Source organism: Sturnus vulgaris, chromosome 9 (assembly GCF_052056855.1).
Source record: "Sturnus vulgaris isolate bStuVul1 chromosome 9, bStuVul1.hap1, whole genome shotgun sequence".
Lineage (NCBI taxonomy): Eukaryota > Metazoa > Chordata > Aves > Passeriformes > Sturnidae > Sturnus > Sturnus vulgaris.
The window spans coordinates 10,171,746-10,185,681 of NC_142251.1; the positions used below are offsets into that span (position 1 = coordinate 10,171,746).

The 13,936-nt window shown below is 54.5% G+C and overlaps 2 protein-coding genes and 5 non-coding genes across 7 annotated transcripts in view; 1 reads left to right on the forward strand and 6 right to left on the reverse strand.

Annotated features, from left to right (window-relative positions):
* Positions 1 to 3,021: 3,021 nt before the first annotated feature.
* On the forward strand, positions 3,022 to 4,374 carry LOC148222797 (uncharacterized). The gene has a single exon (XM_088169532.1). It carries the CDS (start codon positions 3,131 to 3,133, stop codon positions 4,238 to 4,240), a length of 1,110 nt encoding a protein of 369 aa, XP_088025658.1. The 5' UTR covers positions 3,022 to 3,130; the 3' UTR covers positions 4,241 to 4,374.
* Positions 4,375 to 7,923: 3,549 nt separating this feature from the next.
* On the reverse strand, positions 7,924 to 8,050 carry LOC148222798 (small nucleolar RNA SNORA35). Its single transcript, XR_015805578.1, has one exon. It is a non-coding gene; the product is annotated as a small nucleolar RNA SNORA35 (small nucleolar RNA).
* Positions 8,051 to 8,609: 559 nt separating this feature from the next.
* RPS8 (ribosomal protein S8) overlaps positions 8,610 to 13,936 on the reverse strand; it is a 31,586-nt gene continuing 26,259 nt past the window's right edge. Inside the window, exons 3-8 of the mRNA XM_088169533.1 lie at positions 13,328 to 13,689; positions 12,380 to 12,486; positions 11,904 to 12,003; positions 10,371 to 10,546; positions 9,293 to 9,422; positions 8,610 to 8,772 (exon numbers count right to left, since the gene is read on the reverse strand). Coding sequence (XP_088025659.1) covers positions 8,663 to 8,772; positions 9,293 to 9,422; positions 10,371 to 10,546; positions 11,904 to 12,003; positions 12,380 to 12,486; positions 13,328 to 13,331 — 627 coding nt within the window. The 5' untranslated portion in view covers positions 13,332 to 13,689 and the 3' untranslated portion in view covers positions 8,610 to 8,662. The remainder of the gene's footprint in view (positions 8,773 to 9,292; positions 9,423 to 10,370; positions 10,547 to 11,903; positions 12,004 to 12,379; positions 12,487 to 13,327; positions 13,690 to 13,936) is intronic.
* LOC148222799 (small nucleolar RNA SNORD38) lies at positions 8,976 to 9,046 on the reverse strand. Its single transcript, XR_015805569.1, has one exon. It is a non-coding gene; the product is annotated as a small nucleolar RNA SNORD38 (small nucleolar RNA).
* LOC148222800 (small nucleolar RNA SNORD38) lies at positions 10,041 to 10,113 on the reverse strand. Its single transcript, XR_015805568.1, has one exon. It is a non-coding gene; the product is annotated as a small nucleolar RNA SNORD38 (small nucleolar RNA).
* Positions 12,095 to 12,198, reverse strand: LOC148222801 (small nucleolar RNA SNORD46). Its single transcript, XR_015805570.1, has one exon. It is a non-coding gene; the product is annotated as a small nucleolar RNA SNORD46 (small nucleolar RNA).
* Positions 12,559 to 12,643, reverse strand: LOC148222802 (small nucleolar RNA SNORD55/SNORD39). Its single transcript, XR_015805566.1, has one exon. It is a non-coding gene; the product is annotated as a small nucleolar RNA SNORD55/SNORD39 (small nucleolar RNA).

The window sequence follows — 13,936 nt, forward strand, 5'->3', positions numbered from 1 at the left end:
GACGCAGGTGGGCACTCCCCAAGAGCCTTTCACTCTGTGCTAGGTAAAGGGGGTCACAGCCCACCCCAGGTGGGGTGCTGGGCACACAGGGAACAGCAGAAGACGCACGGATGATGGGATCCACCATCCTGGGCACCCCATTCTGGGAGCTCCGCTGCTGCGGATTGGCCTGGCTGTGCTAGTGGCAGTGGTGATCGGGCAAGGAGCCACAGCGGTGCTGCTCTCTAATGGCCGTGACAAGAATGCGCCTCTCCGTCACCCCGAAACGGGTCATGGAAGGATGTTTGGCATCTCTCTCTCCCCACGGGCGTTGGAGCTGGTAGAGGCGGCTGCAAACCCAGAGCTCCCACGAGTCTGGAGCACCAAGAATCCCTCAATCTTCCCACTGTCCTTCTCTTGCTCACATCGCACACAGGGTGACTCTGTGACCATCCTGTGCTCTGTGCCTCAGTTTCTCCCCACTGCTCAGAGCTCTTACTACTGATGCTCAATGTGCCCCTGAATATGCTGGGGGTTTTGAATGAGCACCTCTGGCAAAAAGCCCCATTCTTCCCAGCACACCTCCTTTCACCCTGGGGGATGAATTAACTCCATATTTTTTTTCTGCAGAAAAATGGAGAAAACCTGCCTGAATAGAAAGAGAAACGATATAGATCTGTCTGGTTTTTTTTTCTTGTGTTTCCAGTTTTTGTAGGGGAAACACACACAAACCCACTGCCCATCAGCAAACGTGGCCCAGGAACAGGCTGAGATGCTGCAGCCCTTGGGTGAAGCTGCCTGTTTCCATCACGGCCCCGAGGCTCCCTGGGGCACTGGTGGCATCACAGGTTTTCCGATGGAGGCCCCAGCTCCGGGCTGCCGGAGCTGAGTCAGCATCTGAAGGCAGTGTGTGGGTGGAGGCACCCAAGAGTGCAGGGAGGCCCCGGGGGACCTGTCTGGGCATGATGTGACAGACAGGGGCTGTCCCGGGATTCCCCGCAGAGGGACAGTGGGGACCTGCAAGGACTGAGAGCTGCCATCTCTGCTCCTGCTCCCCACTGCCTCTGGGTGAGTTCTTGGGCAGGGGGCATGGATGGACCCCACAGTCCATGTCCTGCCGAGGCTGAGGCACCTCCTCTCCAAGAGGGACGGAGCCTGGCAGCAGCCCTCTGCCACCTGCAGTTGGGGTCCCCTGTGATGCAGACCATCTGAGTCACAGGTTTTCCCATCACTGATCTGGGGCAGTGGGAGGAACTGTGGTTTAAGATCACCAGCCTGTCAGGCCTGGGGAAGGGGAGGCTCTGGGGCAAACTCCTGACTGCTTGCAGCTATTTAGGTGGAATTATAGGAAAAGAGAGTCAGGCTCTTTGGGGAGGTGTACAGTGCAACCACGACAGGCATCCAGCACAAGCTGCATCAAGGGAAATTCCATCTAGATATTAGGAAACCTTTTTCCCCTTGTGTATGTGGTAAAATACCACAGGACCCCAGAGAGGCTGTGGGATCTCTGTTCTCCATGATACTCAGCCCTGGCCTGGTTCCCCCACGCTCATGGCATTCAGTGATGCTCAGCAACATCAGGAGCAGCGGAGCTGAACCCAGCTGACAGCTCACATCTGCACCAGGGCTGCCTTTCCAGGACACTGCTGTGTGCCCTGCTGTGTGCCCTACATGCAGTGCCCAGGCTGCAAGAGCAACACTAGCCAAGCATCGGGGTGCAGACAAGCTAACCGAGATCGGGGTGACATCTCTGACCCCCTCAGGAGTGAGGTTTTCCCATCCTCAGCACAGCTCTGCAAAGATGGGGCTGCAGCCACTCAGGAGGAGGATGGAGAGAGTGGTTAGTCCCTTGGGCGAGCTGGGGAAGGAAGAACCAGCACTAGCAGGGGCCAAGGCACGCCAGGAACTAGCAGGTTCCACAAGGCACGACAGTACTGCACACACTCAGCCCAGGTCCCATCTTACCCACCTCCACCAGTACCCAAGCAAAGAGCTGTTGGTGCATGCCATGTGCCTCAGTTTACTCAATTCACCCTGGAGTGAGTACACATGCACTTTCAGGTTGTGAAAACAGAGCTCCCCTCTCCAGCACTGCTTTTCTGTGGCATGTAGTGCTCATGTCTGACTCTGCTCCCCCTTACTGGCCTGGGACTTGTGTGGGGTGGAAGGAATTCATTAGGTGTCCGGGATGGAGCACGATGCTGGCCCTTTTGGTCCCCATCCGGCAGGAAGGTCCACTCTGCATCCTTTTCCCAGCAGAACTGGCAGTTGCACCCAGCGGGGCAGAGCCCTCTCATCATCCCGGGAGAGAGATGAACTCAGCAGAGCGCAGCCCAGCCCTTCTCCAGGAGCTTGGGGGGTGATGATGGAGTAGGGAGGGGACTGGAGGGACACATGGCTTCTGGCGAGGCAGAGGTGGTGGAAAGGGAGAAGCTGGTAAGGAACATTCCTTCTGGGGAATGAAGAGAGGAAGGATAATGAAGGGATGGGTACTACGGCTTATGGAGGAGGGGCAGAATAAGGGGAGACCCCGGGTTGATTGACTGCAGGGGAGCTGGGTCAAGCGCAATTTGGGGGTACCGCTGCACAGTGCGCCTGGAGGGTCTATGGCTGGCAAGACCCCTGAGAGTGGACAGGGCACGGGGGGCTGAAGGGCGACCATGGGGCGGGCCGGGCAGGACGGCGGCGGGGCCGGGATGTGGCGGGGCCGCCCCGCGGCGAGGCGGAGCCGGCGGCCGCGCCCGGTGGGAGCGCAGTGGGACGCGGAGCAGCCCCCGAGGATGGGACGAGCGGCGGCAGGTGAGGCCGGGCGAGGCACGGGGGACACAGCCGGGGGTCCGGGGGTCGCTCGCTGCCCGCGGGTACCCGACAGGAGCAGCGGGACGCTGCGGCACAGGCAGCCCCGGGCTGGACGGGGAGGACCTGTGGCGAGCGGGCTCTTTCGTGGTGGGGAGGAGAAGTGAGGTTCACTTTCCCCCGCCGGGAAGGCTGGAGAAAGGGAGCGGGAGGGCAGGTCGCACAGGGAGTCACCGTCCCCTCTGCTGTCCCCGCAGGAGCCGGGCTGGGCACTGTGTCCCTCTGGGGCAGTCTCCTGCTCGCTGCCGCCCTTGCCCTCGACCCAGCACCGCCAATCTGCAACTGCTCGGAGCCCATGGACTACCAGGCTTTCCGGGAGGCTCCGCTACCTGAGAGCTGCTGCCTCAACTTCACCAGCTCCAACATCACCCACCTGGACTGGGGCGCACTGGTGGGGGTGCAGGGGCTGCGGGAGCTCTACCTCTCTCACTGCAGCATCACGGCCATCAGCAACGCACAGGGAGTCCCTCCTGCCTTGGAAATCTTACACTTAAGTCACAACCTGCTGGAAAGTCTCCCTGGAAGCTTTCTAGAAAATGCCCCTAATTTGAGGGTTCTTTATCTGGACAGCAATCAGCTTCAGGAGCTACCCAGGTCCTTCCTGAAAGCATCTTCCCAGGTCCAGGAGGTCTACCTGGGCTTCAATGCCCTCACCTTCCTTCCTGCCAGCCTCCTGAAGCCATCTCTGCTCCAGCTTCAGCTCTCCAACAACAGCTGGGACTGCAGCTGTGCTTTGCTAACCAACCTGGAGGGTTGGTCCAGCCAGGCTGCTGAGGTTATCTGCCACACACCAGAGCACTACCACGGTCTGGGCCTCCAGAGCATCCCCCGGGATGAGCTGTGCCGCTCACATAGCCTCACTGCCCTCTTCATCTGCCTGCCCCCTCTCCTCATCCTCACAAGCATCGCCTGGTGTTTCTGCCGGCAGAAGAAAAAGACCAACTACAGCCTTCAGAACAGGTCCCAGAGCCACCGGGCCATGGCACAGAGGAGCAATGTGCCAGTGTCTGCAGAGCCTCACCACTACATCCCCTATGAGCTGCCTGCTGCTCCCTCCAAGACTGAGAAGAAAGTGCTGCTGGAAAAACAGGTTGTGCTCCAGCCCTTCGTGGATCCACTGGAGAGTGGCAGAGACCTCTATGAGGAGGTGGAGATACAGGTGGGATCCCCCAGCAGTTCCCACGTGCCATCCCATGAAGGGCAGCTGGCCACCCCAGCACCAAGGGCAGAGGAGCTGGGCAGTGAGCCAGAGGTGGACACTGTCAGCGTGAGTGAAGTCCTGCAGGACTCTGCTGACCGGGAGAAGATCTACATGAGTCAGTCAACCAGCTATTACAACCTGGTACCTGGTATCGAGCTGGAGGACTCAGACAACCTGGAGTATGAGACCATTGACCTGCACTGATGCCAGGACTTGGGCTTTGTCTGGACACACCAGCAGGATGACAGGGGCCAGGCAGGAGCAAAAGCCACCAGAGCAGGAGAGACATGAGTTGTCCTGCCATGGCTTACAGTGGCTGTTTGCAAAGCTGCACCCCAAATACCCATCCCTTCCCATGTGCTACCATGTGAACCCCTCGCTTGCCATCTGCTGCAGCTGGGCAAAGGTCCTTCAGGCTCTGGGAACCCTGCCACAGCCCGGTGGTGCCTGAGGAAGGACATGGAAAGAAGGTGGGGGCTGGTTTTGGGGATCAAGTGATGATGCTGTGTCCCAGACCCACTGACCAGAGCTTCCTGTCTTATTGGAGCCAGATGGTGTCTGGCAGAGACCTGCTGCTCTCCAACCTGCAGAGAACACTGGAGACATGAAACTGGGCTGGCCCTGCCTGTGTGGTCTGCAGGGACTGTCACATTTGGACAGGGTGCCCTGGGCTTGTCAGGGGAAGCCTGTGGTGGCTCTGCCTGCTGCCCACCCACACCCCAAAGTGGCACAGGGACTTGAAACAGTCAATGCACGTGTGCTGCTTCATGACGTGTGTGTATGCTTGTGGGAGTGGATGTGTGAAATGCACACATAGGGCAGCATTAGAGGGGGCCCCTTGCAGCCAGCCCTGTAGGATCCAGCTCTCAGTAAGAAATATATCATTTTACTCCTGACAGTGTGACTCCATCCCTTTGTGTTTTAAGGCAGTGGGAAGTAAGCTAACCTGTGGGATGTGGGGAGTGCAGGGATGGTGGACTTCTACCACATTTATCCTCCCATGCCCTGGGTGATGGCCCAGTGAGAGTCTAGCCCAGCATCCCTAGAGCCTCTTTGTCACCCTGGCAGAGCAGAGCTGGGCACTGGCTAAAGACCAGCAGAGCCTTTGCTTTGTACCAGGATTTACAACAGGGCTGGGGAAGGTGTCAGCCTGCTGCAAATGCCACAGATCCTGAATAAAGCAGGAATTTGTGGGGCTCCTGGGAGCAGACAAAAGACTGGAGGTGCTGTAAATCACAGCCCAGTACAGGGACCCCCAGCAAGTCTCACCTGTGGTGCTCCAGCCCTTCTCTATGGATGGGGGGGGCACCCTTGAGTCCTGCTCCTCCTGCCCAGGGGGACATTCTCCAGGCTGGAAGCTGCACTGGCCACCCTGTCTGCTCTGGAGCTGTGCTGGGCCTGGTGCCCAGGCAGGAAGGGAGGGAGCTGGGCAGGGCAGGACGCGGTGCTCCGGCCGGCAAAGGAAGTGGCGTTTCCTGCAGAGTGCAGCAGGGCTTCCAGCAGCCCATGGTGGGACGGCTCAATCCTAACACTGCTCAGTCCCAGCCCCACCTGGCCTGGGGACAAGGATGGGGTGATTTCCTTTCTTGTCTCCTGTCACCCATGGATGTTTCCCACTGTTTTATATCCAGCTGGACTTTTTCTTTCCCTGCTCCCTCCTTGGGCCCTGGGAAAGTATTCCCCAGCCTTTAATAATATCCCTCCGTCACTCTGCCAAGTACTACAGCCAGGGTATCTGAGGTTATCCTGCCTCAAGCCACCCTCACAACCCTACAGGGACAGAGGCACCAGAAGCTGCCACAAGGCAAAGGGAGGACAGGCACGGTTAGCAGGTGTCCCCAGGGATTGCAGATTTTGCCTCGGGCTAACAGCTGCATTTTTTCACCTGTGCTCCAGAAATGCCCGCAGCCCTTCCACGGGTGTCCGCTCTGCTCACATACCCCAGGGTCTCACTCTCAGAGAACGATGTGACATCCCGTCCTTTCCCTCCTTCTCATGAAGCCTAAATTCAGATGCCACGGCTGATACAAAGGGGAGTGACCCAAATCAACCCACTGGGTCTTGTCCCGCCCCTGCTCTGGTACCTGCAGCCCTCGTCCAAATCTCCTTCTGTGACAGGTGGCAGGGAGGTGTGACCAAACCCAGCGTTCCCTTTTCTTTGCCTCTGATAGCCCTGGCACACTCAGATACGTTTTCCTTAAGGATATGTTTAAAATTTCCCTTTCCTGCAAGTCCCCCTTCCTTTAAACTTGTCGAATTCCCTGCACAAGCCAGCCCTGCTTCTCCTCCACTGCCTTCCAGGTCACTGCTGGACCTATTGGAGTGTAACCACAAGGTCATTTCCCGGGTTGGATCATGTCCTGTGAAAATACCCCGAAGTTAATAATGTGTGGAGCTGAGAGAACCACTCAATAGCAAGGAGCAGTACACAGAACAAGCGACTTCACCTGGGCTATGCTGCAGCTGATCATCCTATGAAAGCAACTCTTTAAATTCAGACCCTTCACCTATTGAGAAGTGGGTAAGACCCTTAGCCCAAGCTTTTGCACTTCTGAAGTCTAGCCAGGCTAAAGCTGTGCTTAACCCCAGCCCCTGACCATCACTTCCTGGCTCAGTGCCAGGAGGTCTGCCCACTCCCAGGCAGGTAAATCCCCGTGCCATCCATAGGGCTGTGCATCCCACAGGCTGCACCACCTTAGGAGGGAAATGCCACACACCCCTGGCCAGCTGCCACTGTTCTGTTCCCATGTCACACCTCCAGGTGCCACTTTTGTTCCCATGGGCAGTTGCCCTTGGCAGCTGTTTCTCAGAATAGTAATTTTGTAAACAGCACGAATTGATGAGCCATAATCCTGCTCGTCAGGGGACAGGTTTATAATCCTGCTCTGACACCAAACTGGCATTTGCTCCATAAAGCCTCAGTTTCTCCACCTGTACAAAGTCCCCCAGAAACACCCTGAATGTTGCTTGCACTCTTTGAAGGATGACAGGAGAGAACACACTCAGAGGAAGCAGCCGTGACACATCTGTACCAAGTGCCCTTACCGCCTCCACTCCACCTCTCTGGAAAGCAGGCGTGGCCGGAGAGCAGCGAAAGTTTACACTGGATCACTATAGAGAAGGAATGTGCTTGTGAAAACATCCCACCCAACCCAGGTCCCACTGCCAGGAGTCCTGAACTGCAGTAGCACCCATCTATCTGGGCTTGGCTCTGCTCAGTACCCACGAGCACAGACCCAATATGTGAAGGACTGCCAGTGCACACCCACGCCACAACCTGCTGCCGTGGTCAGCAGGAGCAGGTACCACTCTCCAATGCGCAGCTCCGGCATTGACTCATGCTCACCTCCCTGCCAGCAACACAGGATGAACCCACACGCCCCAGGGCACTTCCTGCTGTTACACATGGCAAACCTGGCACAGCATCACAGGCAAAAAACTTAAACCCCTCCCCCCAAAACCAAGCTATTTGGGGGACAGAGTTGCATTGAGGCTTGGGTCTCATCAAAACTCTGCTTGGGGTAAGATGATCATCGACAACTTCCTCTAGTTCAGAGATAGTAACTGTGTCACTGGGGGTGCAGGAAGCCCTGACTTGCATCAGTGGTCCAATGGATAAACGAGGCTTTTGTGAAAATACACAAATGAGATGAGGTGTGCAGTGTGTTCACCTGACAGGCAAAAGGTGTGCAAGCCTGGCCTGCCCCATGGCACAAGACCAGCCCTCAGATGGGCTCCTGACTTCCCCCAGTATCTGCACTATTTGCAGAGATTTACTTTCCTTAAGGACAGGAGCCTCTAGGAATGATATCACCAAAACATCTAGAGAAGCTTTCGTTCACCACAGCTTTCCAATTCTACCAGAAGCGACAGGGCAGAAGGCTGGAGTTTGTACCCAGCTTTCGAAAGGGACAGACCATAAGAGCCTGGCCCTTCTGCTAGAAGGAATTGATCTTGCACTGGAATTAGACCAAGGAGGTCAGGGAAAGACCAGCTGGTCATTGAGCAGTGCCACCTAGTTTGGTTAAAAGATACTGGATCCTGCAAGGAATTGTACAACAGGAAGGAAACACCAAAAGGGGCTGCTGGTCTGAACCAGGGGATGGGAGGTCATGTTATGTGGAAGGCAGAGGCACAAGTTACCAGTGCAGAGGCCGAAGGTGTAATAGCCAAGTTTTCAGCCAGACTTAGCCTATTTCCCCACTGACTTCTCCAATATCCCAACTGCAGCACATGCTGACCTAACACAGCACAGGAACATGGGGGAACTTCTGGGAACCCATCTTAATGGAGGTGGACACTCACACCTTCCTCCTGCTCAGAGTTTTCCATTACTGGACATTCTCCACTTCTGCCAAATGTGACAACTCTATTTCACACACACTTAGTCCTGCAAGTCACTTAGAACCCACAGAGATGCTTTAGTTGAGCACATGCAGGGTCAAATTTTACCTGAAGACATTAAAGGGGGCTCAAGGATTCCCTACAGTTCCATCTTCTGTCACATTTTACAATGCAGGTGGAGCTACGGAAGCCCCCTCTGCACTGCATACACAAATGAGCACACAACCCGTTATGGTAGTAGAGCCTTCGTTTTATTCCTTCTTTTAGCAGAATAGTTTTTATTCATTTGCCTTTTCTGGCCTTGATCTTCCTCAAGTAGAACTCTAATTCCTTGCCTTCCAACACATAGCCATCGGCTCGGCCACACTGTCCAGGTCTGGAGGCAATGCAGGCTGCAAGGAGAAGTCATCCAGTTAAAGTCTGGCAATTGCCCACCCCAGCGCACACACCAAAGAACAAACAGTGCCCACGGCCTCTCTGCAGCAGCATGGCCGAGCAGCTCATCAGTAACCGAGTCACCAGTCCATGTGTCTGCAGCACCCCTGCCTGAGGTACGGTGCTCGGGAAGCTGTGCTGCTGCAGTCCCTACTGAAGTCTTCCTCAGATCTCCAAACTGTCATCGCTCGGTTCAGTAGCAGAACTGGACAAAGGTCTCATCACCAGAAGACTTCAGAATACTACTCAACTGTTTGCCAGAGCTTGAAACATCAAAGCTCTTAGATGCCTGCAGCACGTTTTTCTGACACACACTTGCTCATTTTCCAAGTCTTGAACCCCATTTCTTTCTCAAAGCCCCAACAGGAATAATCAACTGCAGGAGCCTGGCTAGCCAGATTTCCCCATCCTGCCACAAGCAGGGTATCTCTGCAGAAGATAAAATAACAAGTTACATTGATGTTGCCACAGACTCACCAAGTAGCTTTCCTTGCTGGAACTGCTCCTCAAGAATACTTGCGATCTTGGCATTCTTCTTTCGCTCATCATATTTTTTCTGGATCTTCTTTGAACGCTTCTTGTTCAGTATTTCCTCCTCTTCAGGAGTCTAAATCCAAGACCAAAAGCAAAAAAATTGTTTTAACAAATGGTGACCTTCCACTAACACAGGTGTTTTCCACTGCCATGAAGGAAACCCTTGCATTCTCAGCACTGTACTGTTTTCAGTTATACCTGGCCGAGGTACAAATACTTTGATCTCACAGAACCAGGTGCTGCATTTCACTTTTGAGACCAAGAAATGCAACACTGCTAACGAGAGTCACTGCTGACAAATGGGCACAGTGCCCTAGGGAAGGCTGTTCTCAAGTCAATGAAACTGCAAAGGTTTCCCTGGTGAATCAATCCTCCTACAAAAAGCAGTGAATCCCTCTGCAGAAATAATGAAAGCAACTTGGGTGTGGTGCAAGTCCAGGCAGACGAGCTCTCCCACTGCTTCTGCACTACAAAGCACCCAAACAAGAAGTGCTTTGCTTTTAATGCAAGGATTAACCTGAATGCTACACGTGGGGTTTCAAATACTTTCTAGCAGTCTAGAGTTTGATTCTTAGATTAATGGCTAAATGTAGTTTCAAGACACTTAAAAACATGCTGAAGTTCAATTAGCAATCTCCAAGCTTTTCACCAAAGCAATCACTGCCCAGCACAAGAACCTGACCTACAAAGTCTTCCTCAGCATCCTAAATTGTCATCGCTCTCCCTTCAGTAGCAGAACTGGACAAAGGTATCATCATTAGAAGACAAAGATCTTGACAGGCAGGTCCTTGTGCACAAATGGGTGTAGTGCTTCCGGGAGAGCTCCTGCTACTGAGCACTCCATTAAGAGAGCCAGACTTATCCTGGGAACCTATGGGAACACAACTGAGATAAGCAATAATGCTAGCACTGCTGGGTACCCAAACATATTCTGGCAGGCACTGTCTGTTCAGGATAGGTAACTGCCTCTGCAGGGCAGGCTCTGCTCTGCCAGAAGCCAAAAGGACAAGCCCAAGCGTACCAGTTTGGCGCCCTTCTTGCGTCCCAGGGGCAGGGCGTAGTGGGCCTCGTACCACTGCCGGTATGGGGTGCTGTCAATGAGCACGATGCAGTTCTTCACCAGGGTCTTTGTCCGCACCAGCTCGTTGTTGGAAGCGTTGTACACAACATCAATAATTCTGGTCTTGCGAGTGCAGCCTTTCAAAAGAAGAGCATGAGTTCAGACCTACAGGGATCAGACAGTTGAGTATACAGTTCACAGCATCTCACACACACCCTTTAAATAACTTTGCACTCAACACTCCATCCAGTATCCTCCAGCCCGCCTGGCACTGAATTAAATTTAACTAAAAGTTTCATCTATTTTTCATCAGTCAAACTTTCTGTTGTTAGGACAGAAATCTACACCTGGAAATTAAATCCCTCCTACATGAAAAACCAGGATCAGTGGCCTTGCTGGAACTCATCTCAAAAGTATCTAAGGAATCCTAGAAAATAAATTTCCAGACTGCAAGATCAGCAGATGCACAGAGGGCTTAATGCTGTACACACCTGCTAGAATTACTGAATTAAGCCATACTGAGCAGGACTGCCCTGCAACACATTCCAGAAATAATTTCTAGAGGATGAGGATTTATGAGTAAATTGAGAAGTCCACTGGTGTTTTCACCTTTCTAAGACCCACTCGAAGCATGCAGTCTTAGCTACTAGATTTAGTAGTCACCTGCTCTGAAAACAGCTCTACACATTACAGAAAGATCATGCACAAGACGGGTTTTCTCCCTTCACTCATGTACCTTGTCCTTGTTGCAAGGTACGCTCAGCCTCTTCACATGTGCAATACTGACTGTAATGGCACTTTTCAGGGCACAGACAATGCTCTGAGATAACTGAAAGCATGTCCTGTCCCCTCACACCATCAAGGTCACTAACCTACCACCTTCCTTACTGCTGTTTTACTATCCTACTCAGCAACACTAAGTGGGCCCAGGCTCAATCGGCTGAGATACTGTTGTCAGTTTGTAAAGCAAAGAAAATCCACCTTGCTCAGGGGAAATATGACAGAATTACCCTCTTGCTTCTGGGCTTCCTACTTTTGCTTAGCAAAGCAGAAATAGGAAATTGCACATGCTCATGTAACAGTGTCCTAGAGTCAGGCCTTCTCACAAGCATCCTCAGCACCTTTCTCTTTTGCACAACATCACTTAACTTTTAGTAACCATATTCACTGATGAAAAAAAAATTGCATTTATGAAGAACTACTCATATATAGGATTTCAGCCCCTCTTTAGTCCCCCTCTCCCATAAAACGTTAAGGTAAGCATGTCACTCAGTGTAACTATGACATTCCTGTCACTGTGAACTTAGTGGAAATCCAAGTCCCCTAAGGCCACGTAAGGTCAAAGTTATCATCACCATGCATGCTGCTTCAGCTGCCAGCTCCAGGATGTTCAATCCAAGCCCACAAACCCATGCCTGCATCCTTCTACTCTGCAGCAGTACAGCAGAACAGCGCAGGTTTGCCTTCCACGCAGCAGGCTCACCACATACTTACATTCTGAGCCCCAGGAGAAGTTGCCAACATCCAACCGAAGGGCTCGGTACTTCTTATTTCCCCCACGAACCCTCACGGTATGAATCCGGCGTGGGCCAATCTGCAGTCAGAAACAAATACCAGGCTGCTGTTGCTGCTGGAATGTTGTACGGCCCTCACAGGAGCCCAGGACAGTCCTAACCGCGAAGGCAATGTGGTCAGTGTAACTATGACAAACCCCAGCATCGGCAGATACAGTAAATGACCAGAACGGTCTGTTGCATCTACCTAAGGTGAAAGCTTCATCACTCCAATTGCCTGTTATTGCAAAATTGTATCACTGCTTTCCATCGGCAGAGGGGCAAATACCACCTCGTAGAAGAGCAGAGTCAGATATTGAACCCCGCACCAAACAGCAGGTATTTAAACCTCTTAACACAAGAGCAGCAACTCGAGTTTGAAAACACATTTCTGACCAACCTCACCCAATCACTCACCTTGGTGTTGGCGGGAGGTCGCCCCAACTCATACTTCCTCTTCTTATGATAGGGCTTCCTCTTGCCCCCAGTCTTGCGACGCTTATGCCAGTTGTCCCTGGAGATACCTGAATGGAGAGCAGCGTGGTCAGAGGGTGCTGCTACGAGCCCACCCGGCTGCAGCAGCAGGGGCGCGCTTCTGAGTCCTCAGCTCTCCAAGGTTGGTATCCGCACAGTGCACTCAGCCTTATGCAGCAGTTAGAGAAGCTTCATCATTGATACTCAGATCGGCCCGAACATATCCCTTCCAGCAGAGCTGTACAAAGCATACAGAACCCCTCTTCCGAGTCCCCTTCGGGAAGCTGCCTCCCAACGTACCTCGCGTGCTCGGCACTCTCTGGGAAGCGCCCGATGCCGATCTGACAGGCACACTACAGCAATCATCCTATGGATGATGTAGTAGGTCCGCTATAGGAAGGGACCCCCATCCCACCTGTCCGCTGAGCCCCTACGAGATACACCCCAAATAAACTCAGCCTGCTGGGTCCTCAACGGGGACCATCTCAGCAGAACACGCCACCTCCCACAAGGGTACGAAATGCCGACTTGCTCAGTGTTCCACAAGGCCATCCCGCACCCCTCCTGCTGGGTCCACTGAACGCTGTTCCTCCTCACCCGCATCTGCTCATCTGCAGCAGACGCCGGGAGCGAGCCCAGCGCTCGGGATCTGCAGGAAATCAAGGCACGGCGAGACGAGGCCGTCCGCCCTTATCATCCACCAGCCGCCATGTTGGGCCCGCTCACCCTCCCCCTGCCCGCGGCTCGGCGCTACCGCAGCCGCCCCCGATGGCGAACGGGGCAGGCTGGCTGCAGCCCCCGCTTGCCACCCGGTGGGGGACCGGGGCGGATGCGGAGGCGCAGCGGGCGGATGGCAGCGGATGTCGGCAGGCCCGGGGCCCCTCCACTCACCCATGGTGCGGCACCGGCGCAAAGAGGCGGGGCGGAAGCTCGCGGGGCGGCTTGGCGGGGCTAGCTCTCGCGATGCGATGACGTCACCGCGCGCCGGAGCGAGGCGCACTCCGTTGCCTGGAGACGCGGCGGCGCCGAGGGTAGCGGGCGGACAATGGCGACGGCTCGTCGGCGCGGCTCTGCCCGCGGGCCTGGCACGGAGCGCGCATTGTCACGGGGTCTGTCTGCGGCAGCTCTGTCCTTCCTGTCCCGCGGGTCACCGCGCGAACGCCTCCAGGCAGGGCCCAGCGCCCGGCGTCCCGCGGCGGGGCTGAGCGAGCGCAACTCCTTTCCCGCACAAGGGCTGCGCGGGTCGTGATAGCCTAATTAGCATATGTATATTAGTATTCTGCATCATTTGCATGCCTGGTGTGCAGCGCTGGGTTCATTAGCATATCCATCATTAGTATTCAGATTTATTTCCGTACCCAGGGTGCATTGCGTGCCGGCGGAGCTGCCCCGGCCGCGCTTTCCGCCGCTGCTATCCGGGGCTGCTGCGTCCAGGCGCGGGCTGGATCCATATCTATTCCAGGGGAACAGACCGGGCCGGCCGGCGGGAGATGTAGCCAA

What these genes read in the sequence shown, in the direction of transcription:
- LOC148222797 (XM_088169532.1), top strand. Translation starts at nt 3,131, where the DNA reads ATGGACTACCAGGCTTTCCGGGAGGCTCCGCTACCTGAGAGCTGCTGC.